We start from the raw sequence: 24,048 nt of genomic DNA, 5'->3' as shown, positions 1-24,048 counted from the left end.
GTATGGTTGGAAGGAGGGAAGAAGTCCAGAAGGAAGGTGGCAGACAACACCACTTTGGGCAGAATTACCTGGCGGAGGTACCCAAGGTTCCTGCCTTCCTACCTACCTAGCTTGGGTATCTTTCTCCCTGGGAGATATGTCTCCAGGGGGATACTCAACATCGCCGACAGAACAAAACCAACACAACAGCGGGCTGGTATGCTGCCACCACGACCTCAGGCCCGTGCCAAACCTGACGGTCGAGATTGTTCTTTTGGTCGTCTCCTGGTTGTCTGGGGCCCAGGAAATTAAGCTGCTTCCTCGAAGAAAAAGCATCCAGCCTAAGTAAGCAAGTCCACTTTAGCACGGCAGCTAAAGACAAAGGTTAACGGGGTTAGAAGACAAATACTTTGTTCATCATCAGCGCAGCGACCTAATTGGCCTGAGATCTTGGGCCACAAAGTATCAAGTATTTATCGTGTGACTATTGGCGTCGCTTGTCAGTGTACCCATCCCACCACCGGTCCATTCTAGAGTCTAGCCGAAGGGTTGTGGCCGTAGGGGAGGACGGCCATTGCTGGTAATAAGGTTACTTACACAGAGAAAGTCCAATACAGCGAAAATATTGCATGAGTCAGGTCTGCTCTGTGGAAATGTTGAATGTGTGAGAGAGACGCGCGTGTGTGTATGTGTATGTGTGTATGTGTGTATGAGACTGGGAATAGTCCTTCCTCAGTGCCACTCATTTCCTCCTTCCTTCCTTCCTCCTTCCTAGCCTCCTTCCTTCTTTCTTCCTCCCTTCCTTATATCTAGCCACATCCATCATCCATACGACCGACCCCTGAGTGCAATCGATTGTAGCGCGGCGTTGGCCAGGAACAGCGACGACACATTGCAGTAGGAGCAGCAGCCGCAGTAGCAACAGCAGCAATCAAGCAAGTGGGGACCGTCAAAATCCCATTTCCGACTGCAAGCGTCTGTTTCTAGCGACATCTTGCAGCGGCAGATGCAGACACACAAATATGTACCTCCGTGTGAAATAAAGTGTGATTTATGGCCTAGCGTACATTGATTGAGCCACCTTCCATATCCCTACCACCCGCTTCTGCCCGTCTCACTTTTCCACTAAGACCACTAACCTCTGCAGCTCCTCGAGGAACTCAGCATACTCTATTTTGAAGAGCTAATTAATCTCAGCTTAATTTTGCCCTATTAAGAGCTTACTAGCTATTTTATTAAAGAATTTCTTAATATTATTAGCCTTTTTCTTTTAAGCCTTGAGAAGGTAGTATTAGAATTAAGTAATAAAAATAGCTATACAGTAGAGTATATAATGCACTTTAATTAGGCTTATTTATTTGTAGTAATAGAGGTAATACTTAAGGCTGTAGAAATTAATATTTTTACTCTAATTAGGCTTATAAATAGTATATATAGTATTAATATAGAAGGGATTAGAGTTAGCTATTTTAATTTTATAAGTAATTTAGAATATTATTAAATAAGGATTCCTAAAGCTATCTAATAGCAAATTGAGCCTGCATTTTATACTTCCATTATTACTTATAGAGGTTATTCTTAACTCTTAGTAAGATATAGCTCAATTGAAGCTTCTAGGCTATAGTATTTATTAAGGTATTACAGTAGATAGTAACTACTAGTAAGTTTGTAGTTAAAAGGGTGTTTTTTTTGCTGATGACTCAGGCTGTTAGTTGGGGCCTATAAAGGTCAAGCGTACACAAATATGTACCTACTCAGGTACGAATCCACATGCATCCCTGCTGAGGCTGCTTAATGTACCGACGCCGTGACCCCATCCTCTCTCTCTGTCCCCACTAGAGGAGGTACCTCACCAGCAGACGCAACGGGCAAAGCTACTTTACCCTTCCCCCTCCTTAATCCGTGTGCATCCACAACTATCGTCGTACACACACTTGCACACAACTATTACTGTACAGCCGGTCATCCACTTTATTTCCCCGACACCTTGTTCTGTTTAACCTTTAGATGTATGCCCACCCGCTCCCCTTCTGCTCTACCGCACGTAGATAGTGATCGTTCTACATAGGGAGTAACCTTGCCTGTCGATGGGTCATGAATGTTGAACTGGACCGCACCGAGCTGAACTGAAGTGGACCGAAATGTACTGTATTGAACCGAGCCCAACTGAGCCAAACGAATTCTTGAAATTTCCCCTCCAAGCCTTCTCCTCCCGATCCCGAGGCCCCAATGTCGCCACATCTGCGGCTGCTTCCATGGACACGAATCAAAATCAGCCTCCCTTTGCTTGTTACTAGAAATGGCAAGACTGGAAATAAAGGGTCGGTCCCCTTCATCAACCAAACCCAAACAGCCTCTCAGGAGGCAGGATTCAGAGCTCAAGACTCAGGAGTCGGCGCCGAACACCTCACCCTGAGCATACCTTGCCTGGCCCGTCCGGCAGGAAACCGACCTGCATAACCTACCTGCCTGGTACCTCCTACCTATCTACCCTAACTACCACCTACCTATACAGGCTCTTGCCCACAACAACCTTAAGAATTGTTTACGCCTTTCCCGAGTTTCTCTCTCTTCCTCCCGGCCTGCGTCTTGTGCCTGCGCCTGCGCCTGCGCCTGCGCCTGTGCTGTCTGTCTGGTCGACGCGCGCGCGCATAAAGGTCATACACACACAAACACAGTACACCGGCCCAAGTCAACGGGCACTTGTCTCATCCACGCCCGTCTTGGAGCATTCCTCCCACAAAGGCACACTCGAGGACGGCCCCTCCCTCCCTTGGGACGCTTGGAAGACGCCATTCATCTGATCTGATCTGCTCTCTGTTCCGGCAGGATTGCAACCTTCCTCTTCCACTCTTCCTCCTCTCGCCTTGCCGTGCTGTCCTGCCCTGCACTGCCCTGGTCGTCGCCTAGCAAACCTGACTCCATCCATCGGTCGCACGCCGGATCGCATCCCGAATCGCAGCCATCGAATAGAGAGAGTTTACAGCATAGCAGAAACTGTCCGACTGGCGGCGACTCGCAGGCGCGTTACCTTCCGCCCGCGACGTTGGATAACTCAGCTACCTGGTTAAACCTCGCTCGCCCCTCCGCTCTCTCGACTCGCTCGTTCTCGCTCGCTCGTTGCCGAGGAAAATAGTTTTTTCGAACACCATTACACTGCTTCCACAGCACGGAGATACTATACATACACGCAGACACACGCAGACACACACTCGAACTCATCTCTTCACAGCACACGTACAGCGAGAAAGACGCCGGTCAACTATATGCAACGACAGTCAGGGTCATCCAGGCATCTCGAAACCGCTGCGAGGTTGTCCTGCGTTAAGCTCTGACCCTGCACACCCACACACCACCCCCTCCCTTTCCCCCTCCCCTACCCTACCACACCTTGCGAATACACCACCCCCCCTCCCCAATTTGGACCGCCGGCCAGTTGTCTTCCCGTCGCATTGCCCACCATGTCGCAGCTTGCGCTCCAGGCTCATAGTGCCCAGGGCTCAACTTCAGATTCTGATGCCTCTGGGTCGATTTCTTCCACGTCTGGCCAACCTGCCGTGACCACATCCGCCGATGCTCCCGTTCTCGCCGCTGCACCTGGTTCCTCGGATTCTCCTGGTTCTCCCGGTGCTCATCATCCTCGCCTCCCTTACCAAAAACACCCTCTTCACCGGCTCCAGGTCTCCGTCGCCTCCTTTCACGCTCCCCCTTCTTCCAAGGATGGCCCCACGACAGGCCTCTTGATCCCAGTATCCGATCCTGCAAGCGCAAGCATCAGCACCGCTGCTGCTGCCAATACAAGCACCGCTGCCGCTGCCGCTTCCGCTGCCAGTCACTGTTCCAGCCCCAGCAGCACCACCAGCCCTCTTCTTACCCCGTCTCCAAGGTACGTTCGACTGCCTCCGCTGGCCATGCTTACCAAAGAAAGCAACGGTTCCACTCTTTGCTCTGCTGTGCTTCGCTGCTGCTGTTACTGCTGCTGTTTCGCTCCCATTTTGTCTGGCCTGTCTGCTTCTCGCTCTGTCATGTCGCTGTCCGTCTTTTCTTCCTTGATCCCACCATCTTGACTGTTGTCCGCCCGCCGCCAGGAAAATAGAGAAAGGGAGAGAGAAAGAGAGACGAAGAAGAAGAAGGGGATAAAGAAAAAGAAAAAGGGAAAAGGGAAGACCAAAAAGCCAGACTTGCGTCGTTCTCACAACTGGCTCCCACTATCGTCCGCTGTTGTCTTGGCGCTCCACGACTCGTTTTTTATCTTTATTTTTTTTATTTGTTTCTTATTTGACTTTTCGCTTTTCGCCGACTTCTTTAGCTGCCGTCCATCCTGCTCCGTTGTGGGACTCGGCTCACCCACGACTCTGGCTTGGCCTGGCACCAGCAGCGACATTGACTGATGCCCTCCTCCGCCCTATAGATCCCCTCGACGCCCGATACCCAGTCCACTCCACGAGACCACCGCCGTTACTTCCCCGACGAGTCCCTTTTCGCCTCGCTCGTCATCCTTCTTCCCGCCAATCGGCAACTTCTGCGCCCATCGCGCGCGTACTGTCCCAGACATCGTCACGACGCCCACCGACAATCTCCGCTCGCCGGTAGACCTCTCGGGAGAGCCGCAGACATACTACCAGAGTGATTCGTCCACCTCGTCAACATCTGGACGCAGCGCACGTCGGTACGTTTGCATCCCGCTTGCCAACTTCTCTCCCCTTGCCGAATCGACTGCCCCATTTTGCTTCCCGCACGCCGCCACACGCTTCGTAGCACAGCTGACAGAAGGGACCTCACCAGACCGAGAATATCACCGTTGCCCACGAATGATAACCGAAGCGCTTCCGAGCCCGTTCTGACCTCGAGGCCTCTCGCAGGCCCGCTCCGATATCCAATGTCTACCTCGGGGGGCTCGGCCGCTGCCGCGCGGGCCAGACCGACCAAAGGCGCCCCGCGCAACTCGTCCATGGACTCTGCCATATCAGCCATCTCGACAAAGTCGCAGTCCCAGAGGGGTACCGTAGGGAGCCAGTCTGACCCTACAGACATTGCCGCCCTGATCAAGACGGCCGGCAGTCCCGAGGCTGTGATCCAGTATCTCTTGAAAGAGAAGCATTCCCAGTCGCAGCAAAACGCACAGCTGTGGCGTCTTGTCGATAAGCAGAGAGCCATGATTCTAGGCCTCAACAAGGATTTGGAGCGAGCTTTGAAGGACAAGGAGAAATACAGGAAGAAACTGAAGGAGGTCATTTCAACACCAGAAACGACCGGCGCCGACAGCACCAAACCCGCCAGCAAAGTCCTCAAAATGCCCGTGAGCAGAGGAATCCCCACAGTCGATGTTAGTGCCCCCAAGGAGCAACAGGTTGTGCCACCGGACTCTCCTACTCTGGACTCTGACAGCCAGAAGCACTCCCCCGTGGAAATGGCCATGGCGCCCTACCCGATCACGCCCCCGGCAGATCAACCGAATGGGCCCCCCTCGGCCGTGGGTGCCTTGTTGGACCCATCACACGAGATGCCCAAGGCACATGAACACGCCTACGACCGATTCAACCACGACGCAGAGGAGCATGCTGCCGAGCTCGCTCGGAGGGAGCTCGAGGCTGATGAGATGATGGACCTCCCCATCAACATGGGCCTCCCGCCATCCCGTAGCCTTCCGAGCCAACCCCCAAGCATGCCTCCGCCAAAGCCACCGGGTGCATCCGAGTCCGCGCCCGCTGCCGACGAAGGTCTGTCGCAGTTTCCCGCGCCACCTCCGCGCAAACCCCCACCGGCGCCCCTGCAGTTGCTCCAGGGCCAGACTCATCCCAGTCGCGATGAAGAAGACAGCGAATCCGACTTTGACGACCTTTTGGAGGTGAATGAAATCCTCACCGAGCGCCGCGGTCGACGCCGGACGCGCGAGGAGGATGACCACGATAGGGAGATCTTGGCCATGCAGGAGGCCGAGAGGAGGAGCTTATCAAAGAAGAGCCAAACGGGCACGCCACATGCGATCATGGATGCCCCTACGCAACTGCCACCGAGCCCCCCAAAGCGAATGCACCGTGAGAACGTCCCGGCCTCGTTGGCTGGCGTTCTCAGCGTCGGCAACCTCGAAGCTCCGCTCCTCAGTCCTGGTTTACCATCAAGCCCTCGTCCGCTGGGAGCCCCTTCATCAGACAGCCCTTTGATCAGTGTTCCATCCTTCCCTGCGGCACCTTTGTCCCCTCGGCCGCCACGTCAGCCAATTCCTCTTCCGCCAGGCCACTCCCTCCAAATGCCGGCAGAACCCATGGAACTCAAGAGCCCCCAGCCGCTGAATATTGTCAAGAAGGGTTGGGACTCGGCCAGCGACAAGAGCCGTGGAAGTCCTACCGAGCGTGGTCGCATCTTTAAAGGATTCGTTACCGAAGAGCACCCTGATCTGCTGCTTCCGCCCAACGTCCTTCCTACAATCAGGGTCCAGGTTGCCTCCTCCCGCATGAAGCCCTCGCGAGCGAGCTTGATGTCTCTCACGCAGCTGGAAGAGGACCCGGTCTTCACCCTCGCCGTCTTCTCGCGTTCCGAGCCTGGTGAGCTATGGCGGGTAGAAAAGGACTCGGCGTCGCTCGCCAAGCTGGACCACAGACTCAAACAATGCTCGGCGTTTACTGCAAAGACCCCGGAGCGGTCGCTCTTTAGCGGACACGCGCCCGCTAAGCTCGACGCCCGGCGGATCGCCCTGGACCACTACTTGGAGGAGCTTTTGGAGACGCCGCTGGATACCGCGAGCGCGCTCGAGCTGTGCAAGTACTTGTCGACCCATACACTACCCCCCAATGCTGACGATGCCGGCTCGATGGAGAGCATGGTCGAAGCCAAGGCCAAGCTGGGACCCGGTGGCCGTCCGTTCAGAACCGGCTATCTCACCAAGAGAGGGAAGAACTTTGGCGGCTGGAAGGCACGCTTCTTCGTGCTTGATGGTCCTCATCTGAAGTATTACGAAACCCCGGGAGGCGCTCACCTCGGCACAATCAAACTGCCCAGTGCGCAAATCGGCAAGCAGTCCCAAAGTAACGAGAACCAGTCGCCGCAACAGTCGGCCAACTCGGACGACATGGACAACCAATACCGCCACGCGTTTTTAATCCTGGAGCCGAAGAAGAAGGACTCGAGCAGCCATGTGAAGCACGTGCTCTGCGCAGAGAACGACAGAGAAAGAGACCAGTGGGTTGATGCCTTGCTCAGATGGATCGACTATAAAGACCCTGAGGAGGACGAGAGCCACAGCGCGAAGCACCATGCGCAAGACCGTCACAGTTCGGGCGCAATGGAGCGTGTCGATAAGAAAAAGCAGCAGCGATACAAGAAGACGGCCTCGCACCATCAGCCCTCGGAGTCTGACAGCCTCATAGGTGTTCGGTATGACGCCATGTCCCAAGGTGACCTCCCTCACCACGGAGGACCCGCGCGGCCCAGGACTGCCGGACATGTGCCGGAGAACCTCCATGCCGCCGAGGCCATGACCATGTCCTCCCAACCTTCCATGACGATCTCTGCCCCGCGAGACATGCAGGTTATCGCCGACTCGAGCCAATGGGGCAACAGGTCCGGACTCGGTGTTCCAGTCAACGAGGAGAAGAAGATGAAGAAACGAAGCTTCTTCGGCTTCGGTCCCAAGACCAGATCCTCGTCCGATGGCCAGGACTCGCTATTTGGCGGGAGCGAAGGAGGCTCGTCGACGCCTCCCCAGGGCGGCTACCAAGGACCCATCCGCCAGGCGTTTGGCGCGCCGTTAGCCGAAGCGGTCCGTTATAACCACCCTGTCGACGTGAACGTGCCATTGCCGGCCGTCGTCTACCGTTGCATCCAGTACCTGGATGCCAAGAACGCCATCCTAGAGGAGGGCATCTTCCGGCTTAGCGGATCCAACGTGGTTATCAAGCAGCTCCGCGAGCGATTCAACACTGAGGGCGACGTGAACCTGGTCACCGACGAGACGTACTACGACATCCACGCTGTCGCCTCGTTGCTGAAGCTGTATCTTCGCGAACTGCCGACGACCATACTCACCCGGGACCTTCACCTGCAATTCCTCGCGGTGACGGAGATGTCGAGCCAGACAGAAAAGATTGCCGCCGTATCCGAGTTGGTGCAGAGACTGCCGCAAGCCAACGCCACTCTACTGAAGTATCTGATCGCCTTCCTCATCAAGATCATCAACAACGCCGACATGAATAAGATGACAGTCAGAAACGTGGGCATCGTGTTCTCGCCGACACTCAACATACCGGCGCCCGTCTTTGCCATGCTTCTACAGAACTATTTCGGCATCTTCGGTCTGGAGCCAGAGGAGTACGAGCTGCCCTCTTCTTTCGCGGAAGCAGACACGGGCCGCGAGAGGTCTGGCTCCCTCCCGTCCATGAACAACGGGCTGCCCGCGCGACCTTCGTACGAGCCGTCCCAGCACACGCGCCCTTCCACTTCGACCGGGTCTAGCCAGTCTCCGCATCGCCAGAGACTGTTGGAAGCCATGACGGGGCAGCAGAGATCAAGCGGCACACCGCCCCCTCTACTGCAAGACCTGCAAAGCGCTCGGTCGTCGCCCACTCCCCCGCCAAACTATCCGGTCAGTCGTTCCACGGCATACGAGCCACAGTATGTGCCTCAGGGATACCATAGTAACGGGTACCTCGGGACGGCTCGTGGCTACGACAGCGGCGGTTCTTCCGGATACGACCAACAAAAGAGACGTGAGAGTGCCATTTTTATGGGCAATGTGGTTGGACTGAGTTCCCAAAGCTCCAAGAGCCGACTGCGGGAGGAGACGCAATTTTGAGTCAGGTCTCGAGTCCTCCGTCCTCACGACACCGACTAAGCGTCTCACTTTCTACACAGCCCTTCCGCAACAAACTCGCCCACTCGTTTATACGCAGCGTTGATACCATGTTTTTCACCACTTGTTTCAAGTTTTGTTTTTCTACAAACCAAGCCTGACGGGCATGGGACGACATGATGGCGCCAATATACCCGAACATATCACACCATTCCGGACCGGCGCCGAGCGCTCCATATACCGTTTAATACCGATCGCCACCCTCGCAATCGTATCATTTTCCTCATTTTTCTCTTCTCGTTTCACCTGACCTTTGATACTTCCGAGAGAAGTCCAAGATGAGCAGCAACGAACGAGGTTGCCGTCGCTAGGGACGACGATGCTACCTTTGGCCGGCTACGTGCGGGCTCGGCGGGACACACCATCAGGGTCAGAATTTGTATGATACCGACAGAGACGAATCTGTGTGTATCCAAGGCGCGCCTGCGTCACAAGTAGCTCAGGGCGAGTCATGCGTGGTCTGGTTCGCGGGTTTCCAGCATGGCGTTGAAGGCATTGAATTGCGAGTAAAGATTTGGGTCTCGCTGTTTCCAGGTTCGCATTTAGCGTGGGTGGCGGTACAGTTGCCACTTTTGAATAGCTAGTTTGTCAAAAATAAACACTAACCAGAAAGAAGAAAAGAATACCTCCCTTTCTGTCAACCGGATGATATGTGAGCTCAAGACTCGTCAAAGGGAGGGCGAAGCGAGGCTTAGCATGTGGGAAGAGGACGCCACAATCACTCTGTATGAAGATAGGAGAGTATGAAACTATCCGTATACAATTGAGGGAAGAGATGCGGGTAACTAACGGCTGACTAATATTTGCTAGTATCGGCAATGTCGGCGCTTCTGATGTCGGCGTCATTGCGCCCGAGCGCATGTCGGTATTTTCTGTCGCCGTGACCGATCATCCGATATTAGTCCACAGCACCGCACCTTTCGCCAAGCTCATATGATGGATCACGGCGCCGTTGTCCTCGACCCAGCACTACAAAGCGCTGAACCCTCCAGCGCCGCGAGCTCTGGCCTAGACGGCGCTCCTCCAACCTTTACGGCGCATGATGACAACGACGATAACGACGACAACGACAACGACGGCGGCGGCGGCGGCGGCGGCGGCGAGTGGCAGGGACAGGGACTCCATGGTCACCACCAGCAACATTCGCCCGGAACGCCCATCTCGGCCCACGGCGGCGGATCCAGCGGCGAGACACCCCATCACGATGCGTTCCATGGCGGGAACCTGGACGACCCCAAGAGGCCGCGAGCCTGCGAGGCGTGCCGCGGCTTGAAAGTGCGATGCGAGCCCGACGCCAACGACCCCGATGGGCCGTGTAAGCGGTGCAAAAAGGCGGGGAGGAACTGCGTCGTGACGATGCCGACGAGGAAAAGGCAGAAAAAGACGGACAGCAGGGTTGCCGAGCTGGAGAAAAAGATCGATGCGTTGACGGCGAGCTTGCAGGCCCGCGGGAACTCGGCGACACCGTCGACTGCTGCCGCTGGCGCTGCCAGTGTGGCCATGAGCGCGTCTGCCACAAAGGACGAGAATCTGCAAAAACAACGGGGTTGGGGCGACAACGGAATGTCGCGGAATTGGAATACGGTTGCCATTGCCGAGACGCCCGGTTCGCCCGCCGACGGGCTCGGACTCGACTCGCAGGAACTCAACAGCAGTGATCGGGGCCGGTACGACACTATGATCCCGCCCGCGGCTGGGCAGAAAAGGAAGTTTGCGGACCGCGGGGATACACCAGCCGACATGACGGAGAGCGGTAACGGGGGCAGGCCAGCGCCTCCAATCCACATGGGCAGCGATTACGCCGACGTCGTGGAGCGCGGGATCCTCAGCGCCGAAAAGGCGGCCGAGCTTTTCGAGCGGTACAACACGCACATGATGCCGCACATGCCGGCGGTGGTGTTCGCCGCCGGCACGACGGCCGAGGAGACGCGGAGGTTCAAGCCGCTTCTGTTCTTGGCCATTATGTCGGCGGCGTCGTCCGAGTCGCCCAACGTGCAGCGCCGGCTGGTCAAAGAGCTGATGCAGATCTTTGCCGAGAAAATCATCATCACGGGCGAGAAGAGCCTGGAGATCGTGCAGGCGCTGCAGGTGGCCGTCATCTGGTACTGGCCGCCCGAGCATTTTGAGGAGCTCAAGTTCTACCAGCTCGTGCATATCGGCGCCGTCATGGCGCTCGACATCGGGTTGGGGCGGCGGACGGCCGGCAGGAAGATGCAGATTCCATACCAGTGGCGCAACCACCCGTTCAGGCGCGCGCCGCCACCGGACCCGTCCTCCATCGAATGCCGCCGCGCTTGGCTCGCGGCCTACTTCCTCGCCGCCAACACGTCGATGGCGCTGCACCGGCCGAACCTGGTGCGGTGGACGTCTTTCATGGCCGAATCGATGGAGGTGCTGCAGACGTCGGCCGACGCGGCGCCGACGGACAAGTACTTTTGTCACCTCGTGTGGACACACCGGCTCGCCGAGGAGGTTGGCATCCAATTCTCCATGGACGACCCGGCAGTCGTACCCAACATCACGGATTCGAGGACGCAGTACTCACTGAGGATGCTGGAGCGCGATTTGGAGAAGTATACCGCCTCTGTGCCCAAGGAGGAGATGCAGTGTAAGTCACCCCCGCCGTTGATGGCTGTTGCGGTCTTGCATACACGAAAGACTCTATTGATTGACTGACTTGACTGACATGGGCAGCGACTCTCCGCATGTCCTTTCACGTTCTCTCTCTCTACATGCACGAGATAGCCCTGCACACGAAAACTGACGACATCCGCCCGCCGTTCGACACGGCGACCCTCAAAGACGGTATGCTGACCAGTCTCACCCTCACGACGTCCCACATCAACGCCCTCTCGGCGTGCCTGTCCGCCATCGACGGCATCTTCGACGCCTTCTTGGCGATGGAGGTGCCCAGCATCCGCTGCCTACCCGTCTTCAACTTCGTCCGCATCGCCTATGCCGTGGTTGTGCTCATCAAAATGTACTTCTCCGCTACGGCGCCCGGGTCCGAGCTTGGCAAGGTGATTGACAAGGACAATATGAAGGTGGAGTCGTACCTCGACGCGCTGCTCGAGAAGTTCCGCGCTGCGGCATCGGACGATCGGAGTCGGCCAGCCGCCAAGTTCATGGTGGTGCTGGTGATGCTGAGGAGTTGGTTTCTGAAGCAGAGCAAAGGGCTCGCGACAGGCGGGCCGCCGGGGAGCGGTGGCCAGTCGGCTTTCGGAAGTGCTGCTACGCCTGGGGTAGCGATGCCGACGTCGACATCACAAGTTGAACAGACCCCGGCATCTACACACACATCACGGCCCATAGAGCGGACACCCATGGAGGACCAGCAGCGGGCATTTCAACCGGGACCACCACCCCCTAGAATGCGGGAATACCCCGCCGCTAACACGCCGTTGCACCTCCTTTCAGAGATCGCGACAAACGACCACTCAGGCCGCGTGACAAACAATATGCTCTGGAACCCGCCTCCGTCGTCGGCGCGGCAGTCCTTCCTCTACGACCCCAGCGCCGTGACGCCTACGCCGCTTGGCGGGTCAAGGGCTGGGCCGGGCACGGCGTCTAGCGGCACTGTCGACCACCCCAGTGTCTCATCCAACACGAATACAGGCAGCGCGGCGGCGCCGTGGACGAACTCGGCATGGGCGGGCGATCTCCAGGACATGGGCTTCGACGTAGGCTTCACCGAGGGGCTGTCACTCGAGGAGATCACGACTGGGTTCGGCGCGAGCCCGGACAGCCTTAGCAACGGAATGCGGTACGTCATGGCCCAGGATCCCTGGCTCAGCGGCATCGGCGGGTTCGAGAACTTGTTTGAGGGGATGCCGGGGGCGTCTGGGCCGCCCATGTTCCCCATGTGAGAGAGAAGAGCCGCCGGCTAGTTGTCCGCCACGCAACAAGAGAGAATCGGCGACGTTCTCCGGGAGGGTTCTTATTGGCTTCTGGGCCCTCCGAACATCCCGAGGGAAAGAGGATTTGAGCCAGGGCCGAGACTTGGAACCGAGGAGCTCGGGAGTGCCGGGTGCTGACGGCCGGCTTCCGCGGACTAGGCCGAAGCCCATACTTCTCTACCTGACCCAACATCTCAGCCCCAAGCCGCTCGGGGACTTACCCCCAGCCCCCACAGGATTTACATTAATATCCGAGAGACACTTTTGGCGCGCGGACGCCCCGACGTCCCCTGCCCATATCGCCCATCTCAAAAACACACATCTCGACTCCTCACCCAAAAACCTTTTGTTTACCAGGGACACACCGAATCAAAAGATTATCTACTCACCTGCCAACCTACCTACCTGCCTTACTGGCACTGATCTGCCCGAAGATGTGAGAGAACAGAAGAGCCAATGAAGAGGAGCAGCTCCCAAAGCAGAAATTCCAAGGAGAGGAAGAGGGGTGAATTGGAAAAGTTACTTTTCTGACATCTCCCAAGGGTCCGTTTGGGAGTTGGGGGAGAGAAGGAGGGGGGAGCCCGGTCACGAGGGGTGCAGAACACGGATGAATTGCCGCCAGCTTATCCAACATGCACACGCATGCCCCTTCGTCTCAATACCCCCCCCCCTCCCCCCATCCTCTTACAGGAGGAGACGGAGGGGAACAGCGTGGTCTGGACCGCAAACACATACGAAAAAGTGTATTTATCTTTACGCGATCCACCTCACGAGAGAGACGGGGGAAGGGATGGATGGAGTGAGGAATTCATGGTTTGGATCATGGATGGACGTGTTTGGTGTTTCTGCTGGAAGGAGGGGAAACAAAAATGGGAGGTCAAAGGGGGGCGGGGAGGAGGAGGAGGAGTGGGGAGAGAAGAGTAATTCTAATCAAATTGTCCGTGTTACAAATACCCCAAGTCCACAACAAGCCCTTTTTCTCGGATACGCCGGTACACACCACTACCGATCTAAAATGATGGCCCATAGTTGTGCGAGAATGTGGTGACTTGGAATATCTGATACAGGAGACTTGAGGAGATTGAGTGCCTGCGGCCCTTTGCCTCCAGGCTCCGGGGATATGCCCCTCCCTGCCCCCCTCGTTAAACGCCCGCCCCTGCCCCGGCGAATAGGATTGAGATACCGACCTTCCGGAATGGGGGCCCCCATTACAATCCGGGGAGGTCACAGGTGCCGAGACTAGTAGGACGCGCCCTACCTACCTCCTCACATCACATCTTTGTTTCCCTCACCTTCCATCTCTTCACCGTCCCAGGCCTGTCACATTCATGTTTACAGATAGATAACGGCGGCAGGACTATGTTGGCCGGGACCACGAAGCTTCTTATTCGAGTCCGAGCGTAATTCTCATGGTGCCTAAGCTTGGCGCTCGTCGCTAGCCCTTCATCCACCTCTCAACCCCCCCGGGCAAAGCGTCCATAACCTGGACCTTCTCCTCACGCAGCCGTGCCCTTGAGCCATGTGCCCTGTGAAATGCCTCTCATAGGAACTGGCATGCCTCATGCACTTCCCCTAAGCAGTCCATCCCCTGCACCCACGTCTGCCAGCCATGTAACGATAATGTGGTCCTCTCCCCTCCCGTACGCCAGACATCTTCATGTCGAAGTGTGCTGACCCCATAAGAAATTGCCGTCACGGGCCGCAAGCAACAATTCATACATATTTTCCAGACCAACTTGGTTTGGGGACCCGAAATCGTGCAATTTGCCATCTTCCTCCCCCAAATTCCCCATGCCGTGTGTAAACTCCTGGTGAAATTGCACTTCCAATCCGCTTCCGTGATAAATGTGAGACAGAGGTCTCATGTGCATGTCGTGTGTGCTTCCCCACCCGGGAATGAAGCCGCAACCGGGCTTCGTCACAGCCAGCCGAACGCCACGTGGGGTTTAGTCGACAGAATGTCTCCCCAGGTAAAAATAAACAGACAAAAATGAAGAACGCTCGATACCGGTGAAACGCTGTGTGGTGTTTTTCTCGTTTTCCGCGGAAAATTCACGCTCGTGCGGTGCAAAGTCATCGAAACGGGAGAGCTGTTTATGATGGCAAAATCGTTCGACGCCAACCATAGCAGCCTTGTCTTACACGGTCCTTTCAATCCATGTAGAAGTCGCCCTTCAGAATGCGTTCCTGGAATGCATCAGGCTTCGGCCGCTCGGGGGCCTTGGGCTTCATGGTGGCGGCCTGGGCAGGCGGTGCAGGCATGTCCGAGACGGACTTTTGGCGGTCGTGGGTGCCGGCGTTGCTCATGCCGCGGGGGGGAGACGAAGAAAGGCCAGAGCCGAACGAGAAGGACGGTCGCGGGCCTTGAACAGAGCTTTCCGCGCGAGATCTAAGCTGCTCGGACCAGTTGAAACCTTGGTCTGGGCGCGAGAACAAGTCAGAAGAGGATCTTTGTTTATGTGCATTGCTTGCCTGTGCAGTACTGCTGGAGCGGCGCGTGGCGGATGACAGGGCAGGCGCAATGGTTGACGTTTTGGGCGTCATGGCATTCGGAGCTGAGCTGCTACTTTGGGGGGAATGGAGCAAGTTGCTGCTGCTGCGTCTATCGGAAGCAGGTGTGCTGGGCACGGGGGTAGTAGAGGCAGGAAGTAGATAATTACCGTTTGATCCAGGGCTTCCACCGCCAGTGCGCATGGTGCGCATGGCCTGAGCTCCGAAGCTCATTCTGCGGGTGAAGGGGGTAGCGGGCGCGGTGCGGGCGTTCGCGGGCATCTCTTCCTCGTCGACGGCATTCTCGTCGATAGAGTCGTTAGAATTGGTTGACAGGCTTCCCCGCCTCAGCGAGTTGAAGGCGCCGGCACCAGTGGGAGAGGTGCCAGCAAGGCCGAGACCGGTAGAGACTGAGAGCCTCCGTCTCTGTGCGTCGCTGGTGCCAGGGAAAGCAACGCCGTTCGAAGTAGAGTTGCTTCTGAAAAGACCGGCAATGGCCTGCTGGGTAACGGAACCACGTCTCTGGCGATTCATTTCGTTCTGGTTCGAGTTTGAGTTGTCGGTCGACATGTTGGGCAGACTAATGAGGAGCAATCTGGGGACCGCAGTTTATGTAGTTGCTTGACGAGGGCGCTGTCGTTGTCAGGTTGTTGATACTTTTAAAGAGAATAAAAAAAATGGCAGTCCGAGTTGGTGTTACGGGGCGTGTCTTACGTGGGGTGAGGGCTGGTTAGAATCGAAAGAGGTATCGAACGGGAAATCGTTCGACAGGTGCGCATGTGTGGAACACGGCGGTTATATATCGAGGTGGCCGATGGATGGACTGACTGGGGTTTAGGGTGACACTAAGGGCGGGTTACGAAGGGTTGATCACAAGGAAGGCCAGGGATGGGACGAGCGTACCTCTGTAGTGCGCTGTGGAAAAGTGTCGATCAAGGGGTTTGCTAGCTGATGGAAGTCAGGACGAGAGACTTTGACCTTCTTTGTGCTTGTTTGTGCTGGAGGGATCGACGGACGAATCGTCTCGATGAGCGGGCGGTCTTGCACAGTCCGTAGGCAGGTTGAAGCTCTAAACTGAGTGACGTCGAGCTTGGGGGGCAGGGCCAGAGGGTTTGCGCGTACTGGCAGAAGCAAGGGGGGGTGGGATGGGCGGTGTTCTGTGGTGGTTTGGCTGGGATGGTGTGCTCGGACGCTTGGGGTGGTGGTGGGGGTGCTTGGTTTGGTGTCGGGCGCTGGCTGGTCGCTCTCTCTGGGTTGTTCAGCCCAGGACAGGCAAGTGATGGTGGGATGGCGGGTGCGTGTGGGGAAGAGGCAAATGCTGGTCGGCCAGTCAGTCAAGAGTCAGTCGGTCGATCTGTCGGTCGGTATGCGCTTGAGAGCGTGGCGGATACGGATACCTTCTAAAGGTGATTTGACTGCTTCTGCAGGAGAAGCGGAACAGCCGACGTCAAAACGGAGACACAAGCGGATGATGAGATGGGCCTTGGAATGATGGGCCTAAGGGTGATTGACCTGATTGACCGGCTGGTGAGTGATGGATGGAGCGGCAGAGAACTCTCTCTCGCTGTAGTGTCCGTGGGGTTCTGGTGGGTTGCTGATCGGGGGCTTGTGTATTTGGAGAAGAGGAGCAGGATTCAGTGACAGAGCTGTGATGGGGCTTGCTAAGTGATGATTTTGGACTGGATGGAGATGAGAGGGCTTGTTTGATGGAGACCTGGCAACAGCTCTTTCCTTCTGTCTGTCTGTTTGTCTGCTCTCTCCTGCTCACCCTCGCCGTCGTTCTTGCCATTCCCAGTGCCGGCCGGTACCTCCACATCTAGCGGACCCCTCTTGCCCGCACCCGCACCCGCACCTGCACCTGCACACCTGCACCTACCTAAACCTACACCTGCATCTTGCAACTGCACCTGGATATCCTTCCTAAATCCTGCCTCGGTGGTAATAGGGAATCTACTTGTGGAGGGAAAGTGGAAAGAACACAGCAACGCAAAAGAGACAAGGCTCCCCTCCTTCCTAGGAAAGCATCGAATGTTCGCACTGAGGCTACGGCAGCGTCCACACCCTCAGCCGGCTCACAGACTCGCCGGCGAATCACAGGCGCGATGGCCCTAGCGTTGCTTCCAGCAAAGACACCTTGGCAGCGGTGCACATCGGTACGTAGAGACCCTAGCGTGGCTCTTAGTGTGGTCTTAGTGCATGCAGCCACTCGACAGTCGACCAGCCAGACCCCCGCTTGTCGACGTCACCCAATAGAAAGATTTGCGGGGTAAGTAAAGGTAGGAAAGAGCGACAATTGGGAAGGGGGAAGAGAGGGAAAGAGGATCTGCTACACTTGGCTTCTGGATGCTAGCAATAGCAATTTGTTCGAAATCCGAGCCAAGCCAGCGAACCAAACACCAAACCAAGCCAACCCAAACGAAACTAAAAACCGAACCGAACCAACGCACGATATGTAAAGCCAGGAAAAGAAAGGCCTCTATCCACGTTCCTCGTGACTGTCGGTCAGGTCAATATCTTGCGTTCCTGGTTGCTGGCCCTTCTTCCCCCTGCTCCGGTGCTCTTGCAGCAATTGGCCAGTACGTACCTCTTTTCCCTCTCCACTCCTCTCCTCTCCTACCTCCTATCCTCCAGTCTCCCCCTCCCTCTCTTCTCCTCTCTCACTAATCACCCTCACACACAGATAGGTATCTGCAGAATTAAGAGACATTCGTCCACACCACGCCATACGGTTGCACTCAACGTTACTAAACTGGACCCGGCCTCCTCTCTGGACCCACTCAGCAAACAGGAGAAAGAGACAGACGTCCCATCTCGCATACCGTCGCATGCCCGCCCTCGCCACCTGGGACCACTACCCGACAAACATGGGCTCATCTGTGAGCACCACCATCTGCTCATTATTCTGCCACCTAAAACATCTCGAGCTTCGAAAGAGAACCTTGACCTCAGGCTGGACGAAAGCCAAGTCCTGGATTCGTGTCAATGAGACAGGCCCAGCACACCTTCGGACCACAATGTCCAACTGCCTACCATCAACTGATCGTATCACTCGTTTTCGCACTCAGGGCCCACGACAGTGGTCGCTTTCCTCAGAGCTTTCCGGTCCATGGTTGGCGAGTCGGCTCATGAAATTCGTCCATTCTCCCTGTGACAAAGCTAGCATTTCGACTCTCTCAACCACCGCCAGCATCACCTTTGTACCCTTCTCGCCCCCATCGGCCACGCATCGTGCGCTGTACTTCTGCTATTGGCTACCAAGGCCATCGTCGTCCAAGCTTGACATGTCGGAGCGCATCCCACTTTGGCGACGACGACTTGGCATGCAGACGGGCCCCAAGCAGGTGCTGCCCCGGAAAGATATACCACCCGTCTGCAAGCGTGATGCACACCGCACCAATGACCTTTTGCCGCTTGGACCAGGATGGACTTCAGGCGGTACGCCGGATCTCAGTAGCCAGAGATTGGCGAAGTGGCCTGGCACGCCTGGTCACTCGGCTGGAGGCAAAGACGTGGCCAGGAAAAGGTCTCTTTGAGACTTCTCCTGGCACCCTGGTTGCCTGGGTCCTATATCGCCTGCCAGGGACTATCAGGAATATCGTTGGACAGACTGGCGCTTCCATCCGTCCAAGTCACTCGGGTCGATTGACCATCCTGCGCAAGAAGGGGACTTGTTTCTTCCGACACATCTTCACGACTCGCCACAAAGTTTTCAAGCTTCCCAGATCCCACCTTGGACACTGAATGACAAACGTCTTCTTTTTCACCTCCGCTGCAGAATCCCACCCCTCTCGAGCCTCCAGCATTCCACCAAAAGACTAATCAGAGCGTTGCCGCCAATCTCCCGGAACCCTACACAACACCAAGTCTGACCATCTCCTCTGTGACCGTCGACCCTTTCCCCAGACCATCCACATCCGCAGCCCCTTCCCTGACTCGCTGCCAGGATCACCATCCATTTTCATCCCGCCCAGCTCATCTGTTTCCCCGCAAACTCCGGGTCCAGTTAGCTGCTACTCCCAGCTTGCACGCGGCCTGGGTGCTTGGCCAGATGGTTTCCCGACCTGCCAGATTAGCCCTCCCGCTAGTATACCTGTAGTCCCACAACAACCGTGAACCGTTTCTTGGCTACGCCGCCGGCTCGTCTAGGCATCGAATCCCAGACTGCCTGATTGACTCTGTCCCACCTTGACCATGCGTTTCACCGTGTCACGAGAAAGCTTATCAATGAGACGGTAAGTCCACTGATGACTACGACGGCTGTCATCGACCAAGATGCCGCCCCTCTCCGGATAGCCTGCGTTCTCTGCCCTCGCCTCATTAGCCTGTTGTCTGCAAACGTGTCTAAGCACACCACAGGTTCCTGCCGGAAATCCGGCGCCGCGTCGCGCCGCGACAACAGTGTTCACAGTGGAGCATGCACTCGCGGCATTGCAAGTGGACGGACGGCTTGTCAGCAAGATGTGCAACAACTGCCACGCGCAGCATCTTCATTAATTCCTGCTACCCCGCATCCAGGTCCAAGTGGTGGATGAACTTCAACTTGTGCTGCCAATCTCGATGCACTCTTATCTTTACCTCGATTCGGGCTCCCCTGTCGACGGTTAGTGGCCTAATGACGAAATGGTTGCGGGGGAGGTGTGTTGTCAAGCAGAAGTCGCGCAATCTCCTAGCTCACTTGTCTCTGGGAAACTCGGGAAGACGTCTCGACAGTAACAAGTATCGACTGGTAGGAATACAAGGCTCTCCTGTCGAGGGCACCATCTCTCACTAAGGGTCAAGCCCGAGCCGTGACGGGGTTGCAGTACATCTATATGCCAGCTGACAAAGCCAATTATGTCTGAATCGCTTTGGAGGGCGAACGGAAGTGGATTCCTTCAATACGCACGTTCTTCCTCAACTGGCATCGACGTCGCGTGCGATGAGGCTCGGAGACTCGGCGATGGCCTTGGCTGCTGCGCTCCTGGGCTTCCGGGCTGTGCATGTGGCTTGGCGTAGTTCGACTACGTTGCATTCGAAAGGAGACTGAGCGTCTGAATATGGCGGCGGGAATAAATTGGTTTTTATCAGGCGGCGAGCCTCCGGACGTGGCTGACAGTTGACTGGCAGGAAATACAGACCAATCAGGTCGGCAGTGCAATCAATCTTTGGCTCTGCTAGCTCAGCCTGGTCGAATGCTCAACTGCTGCCTGATGATTGAGATACTCGCCACCGTCTTACATGCTTGGCAGAACCTCTAGTTCCTCATATCCCTCATGTTCAGCGAAATCTCGCCTTTTCTTCTTGCTCATTTAGCACGGCCGTCCTACAACCGTTGTACTTTCATCCAACATGCGCCTTTTGAGCGTCAAGTCTCTCGAAGTGAAGGAGTTTTCTGCAAATGTAATCCCGCCCTATGCTATTCTCTCTCACAGGTGGCTGGGTGACGATGAAGAGGTCATTCTCCAGGACATAGAGCTGCCTGTTGCCAAGACGAAGCTCGGCTACGAAAAACTCGTCAAATCATGCAAGCAGGCCGAAAAGGATGGTGTCGAATACGTGTGGATTGATAGCTGTTGTATCGACAAGACCAGCAGCGCCGAGCTCTCCGAGTCTATCAACTCCATGTTCCGCTGGTACAAGGAGGCCGTCGTGTGCTACGCGTTTCTCTCTGATGTCCCGAGCGACTCTACCCTGGAAGATGATTCCCCTTTTGCCAAGAGCAAGTGGTTTACTCGTGGCTGGACACTCCAGGAGCTGATCGCGCCCGAACACCTGCGTTTCTACTCTCAAGAATGGAAACCTCTTGGGAGCAAGTCACATCTAAGCGGAGTCATTAGCCGGATCACCGGCATCGACGAGCTGACCTTGCGAGGCCGCCGAGAACTACATCTGTCCTCGATTGCAGCCCGCATGTCGTGGGCCGCCAAGAGGGAGACAACCAGGGAAGAGGACAGATCCTATAGCCTCCTTGGCCTCTTTGGCGTCCACTTGCCCCTTCTGTACGGCGAAGGTGGTAAAAATGCATTTCTCCGCTTGCAAGAAGAGCTCATCCGAATCAGCGACGATCGGTCAATCTTTGCGTGGCACTCTGGGTCTTTTCGCCCTCAAGAGGAGCTTCTTCTCGCTCTTTCGAAGGGCTCATCCTTCCTGGCTTCTTCCCCCGCTGATTTCATCAGTTGCAGTGACATTGTCATATGCAATCTGGTTCGGAAGCCATCCAATTTCGTCATAACCAACGCGGGCTTAAGGATCGATGTCCCCATCATCTTTGAGTATGAGGGGAGCCCCCCCGAGAGGCGCGCGCACGCCATCTTGTGGTGTCGCCGGAAGACTGATTATGAGAAAATCATTACCATTCCAGTACTGCTTGACGGAAATCGCTGTGCCCGCGCACAACGATCAATGAAACTAGTCAACCGGCGATGGGCCATCTCGCGCTCCTTCAACCATACTCTGTACATGGACACCGGAAAAAACAACCGCTCAACGGTTGAGGCATTTCCCCAGTTCGATCTCGGAGCCTCCGTACTCGTTCTGCATTCTCTGCCTCTCGGATACTGTATCGATACCGTTAGCCCGTCCGAGAATTGGGAGGGTTGGTCTCCCACCTCTGGACGCTTAACGAGCACGGGGTTGGGAGAGACAGTAATCGGCATCAGAGCAGATGGTTCTACGCGTGTGCCGCTCGAAAACCTATACATGCTCGTCAAGCCCACGTACGAGACAGGACTGTACGTCCGTCAGCCGAGGCACAGACTCGCCCTCATCGACCACAACACCGACATCCAACGCAACGCATGTCAACCCCCATTTCTTTCATACTTCGAAACATCTGCGCTTCTTCCAGAAGACTCAATCCTTGAATCGACGGGAGGCAATTTTGCGGCACGAGTTTCGGTGGATGGCGACTTCGCGCCCCAGATTGACGTTGTTGACCTGATCATCGACCACTCAACCTTCAGGAACTTCAAGATATGGAGATCACTTCGCTACCACAAGAACCTAAATGCAGAAAGGCTACTGCGCCTTCTACCTTTTCTCGCGGCTGCTCTACTGACGTTCCTGCCAATGGCATTGCGTCTGAAACCGCCTCACTTGTGGGTCAAGCGAAGCCAGTGCCGAGAAGCTGAGGATGAAGACGGAATCCACAGAGATATGTCTCATGTCTTTGTCTTCATTTTCTTGTTCATTTTTCTGGCTTTCCTTAAGGCAACTTCTGGACAACTCGGCATCTTCAGCTTTTGGGACACCTCGCCATCGGGGCAATTTGGGTCTCGCATCTGGGGTCACAGAGCAGTAAGGAAGGCTTACGAATGGAGCAAGGCGTCCATGCCAATTCTTCGGGCCTTGATACTGCTCTTACCGGCCCCTGCAGTAGCAGCCCCAGCCGGCCAACTTGCGGGAAGCTGGTTCAACTGGCTCTTCTCCTGGTTACTTACGGGGCTTCTTCTGTGGGCAAGTTCTCCGAGGTGGTTGATGGCCGTCATACATGCCCGAGCGTTCTTCCTTTTCAGAATACTATTCTTGCTTCAGTGTATCGGGGCTAGGCTGAGAGGTATCGTGAAACGCGACAGGATGATTGATCCGACACTCTAGCCCCGAGCTCCATTTTGCCTTTGATTCTACGCTACCAGTGCATCGCAGGGTCGAACGGACTATGACCAGCGAACATTAGAGGCAGTTAATTGCGGCTAGTGCTATTTGGGGATAGATTTTAGGCTTTTTTTTAGTCCATAGAATAGACGTCATGCGTCGTACACGTAGCTTTATGCAAGTAGCAAAGTCAAAGACCCAATAGATGCCACGTGTGTCACGCGGAACAGACCAGAGGGCTTGGAGTTAGCTAGTTACTCTTCTGTATAAACGCACGCGAGCTCTGTGTTATCCAAGCTAAGTTTGATCTAGTTTGCAGCTCATACCCCAAATACCATGAAGAAACCTGTCGGTTATGGATGAAAACTCTAATTTCTTGCGTCTCAATATATTGGAAACTACAGTATTTCCATACACATAAAAGAATGTAACACATCTAACACACCCTATTCTGGGTTACAATCTGTCTCTCATCATATCTCGAAATATGCTCTCCCTCCGCTTACACAACCATCCTAAGTTGTTAGCTCGCTGTACCTGCTGGAACGATGGGCGCAAGAAAATCGCGATTGGCAGGTATTTCCGTATTTGTCACTGCTTTGAAACTCAGATTATATCAAGAGCTCCCAATTCAAGGGGCCCTTGCTCAAAGTCCGTCTATGCCAGGATTGTAGTTCTTCGTGTGTCTGCTTCTGATCACAGCAGATAGAGGCGAGATTCAACGACCACAGAAATGTATCACACATCTAATACTTATTTTTCTTTGACAAGATTCATGGCATCCGTCTGTGAAGCAGAAAAAATGGATCAGCACAGTCTATTTTATTCATTGTGAACTTGAAACACAGCAAGCGTGAAGGTCAGCACGTGTAGTTGAGTAAACACTTCCTCAAACTCTTCAGTGAGCGTGGCATTAGTCTAATCTCACTCAAAGCCCAGAGTCTCTGAAACTTTGGCTTAAACGAAGTTTGATTGAGCATAGATAGCTTGAGTGCATGCGAGGAAAAAGTAGGCCAACTCTATGGCTCACACATAGCTGAGTAGCCGACGCCTGCGAACTGCCGGGATAGCCTCAAGGGTTGCATCCAGCATGCCTGATTCCACCCAGCATGCATCACTTCGAAAAGAGTACCTTACTTGAAATAAACTAAAACGATGGTTTGGACCACGGCTGAGAGGAACCAACCCCCTTCTCCGCACAGGACGCTGGCTACCAGTATGGACCGACAAGCAGGCCCGGAAGTATCTGGGTGAGACGAGTGG

The 24,048-nt window shown here is 55.4% G+C and overlaps 6 protein-coding genes across 6 annotated transcripts; 5 read left to right on the top strand and 1 right to left on the bottom strand.

Annotated features, from left to right (window-relative positions):
* Nucleotides 1–136: 136 nt before the first annotated feature.
* Nucleotides 137–463, top strand: CH63R_00391 (uncharacterized protein; the record flags this gene model as incomplete). The annotated part of the gene is made up of 2 exons (XM_018295366.1): nt 137–324; nt 409–463. 2 exons carry the CDS (start codon nt 137–139, stop codon nt 461–463), a joined length of 243 nt encoding a protein of 80 aa, XP_018163728.1.
* A 2,977-nt stretch (nt 464–3,440) lies between these two features.
* Nucleotides 3,441–8,770, top strand: CH63R_00390 (RhoGAP domain-containing protein; the record flags this gene model as incomplete). The annotated part of the gene is made up of 3 exons (XM_018295365.1): nt 3,441–3,865; nt 4,391–4,648; nt 4,738–8,770. 3 exons carry the CDS (start codon nt 3,441–3,443, stop codon nt 8,768–8,770), a joined length of 4,716 nt encoding a protein of 1,571 aa, XP_018163727.1.
* Nucleotides 8,771–9,472: 702 nt separating this feature from the next.
* On the top strand, nt 9,473–12,693 carry CH63R_00389 (Fungal specific transcription factor; the record flags this gene model as incomplete). The annotated part of the gene is made up of 5 exons (XM_018295364.1): nt 9,473–9,552; nt 9,638–9,688; nt 9,820–11,435; nt 11,522–11,544; nt 11,569–12,693. The coding sequence occupies 5 exons, from the start codon at nt 9,473–9,475 to the stop codon at nt 12,691–12,693; spliced, it is 2,895 nt and encodes a 964-aa protein (XP_018163726.1).
* Nucleotides 12,694–14,874: 2,181 nt separating this feature from the next.
* Nucleotides 14,875–15,783, bottom strand: CH63R_00388 (uncharacterized protein; the record flags this gene model as incomplete). Its single annotated transcript, XM_018295363.1, has 1 exon — nt 14,875–15,783. The coding sequence occupies one exon, from the start codon at nt 15,781–15,783 to the stop codon at nt 14,875–14,877; it is 909 nt and encodes a 302-aa protein (XP_018163725.1).
* A 2,294-nt stretch (nt 15,784–18,077) lies between these two features.
* On the top strand, nt 18,078–18,746 carry CH63R_00387 (uncharacterized protein; the record flags this gene model as incomplete). The annotated part of the gene is made up of 1 exon (XM_018295362.1): nt 18,078–18,746. One exon carries the CDS (start codon nt 18,078–18,080, stop codon nt 18,744–18,746), a length of 669 nt encoding a protein of 222 aa, XP_018163724.1.
* Nucleotides 18,747–20,541: 1,795 nt separating this feature from the next.
* On the top strand, nt 20,542–22,788 carry CH63R_00386 (HET and Ankyrin domain-containing protein; the record flags this gene model as incomplete). The annotated part of the gene is made up of 1 exon (XM_018295361.1): nt 20,542–22,788. The coding sequence occupies one exon, from the start codon at nt 20,542–20,544 to the stop codon at nt 22,786–22,788; it is 2,247 nt and encodes a 748-aa protein (XP_018163723.1).
* Between the last annotated feature and the right edge of the window lie 1,260 nt (nt 22,789–24,048).

The sequence above is a fragment of the Colletotrichum higginsianum genome, chromosome 1 (genome assembly GCF_001672515.1).
Source record: "Colletotrichum higginsianum IMI 349063 chromosome 1, whole genome shotgun sequence".
NCBI classification, from domain to species: domain Eukaryota; kingdom Fungi; phylum Ascomycota; class Sordariomycetes; order Glomerellales; family Glomerellaceae; genus Colletotrichum; species Colletotrichum higginsianum.
Note: the sequence above shows the minus strand (reverse complement) of the source record. Positions and strands in the feature narration are given on the sequence as shown.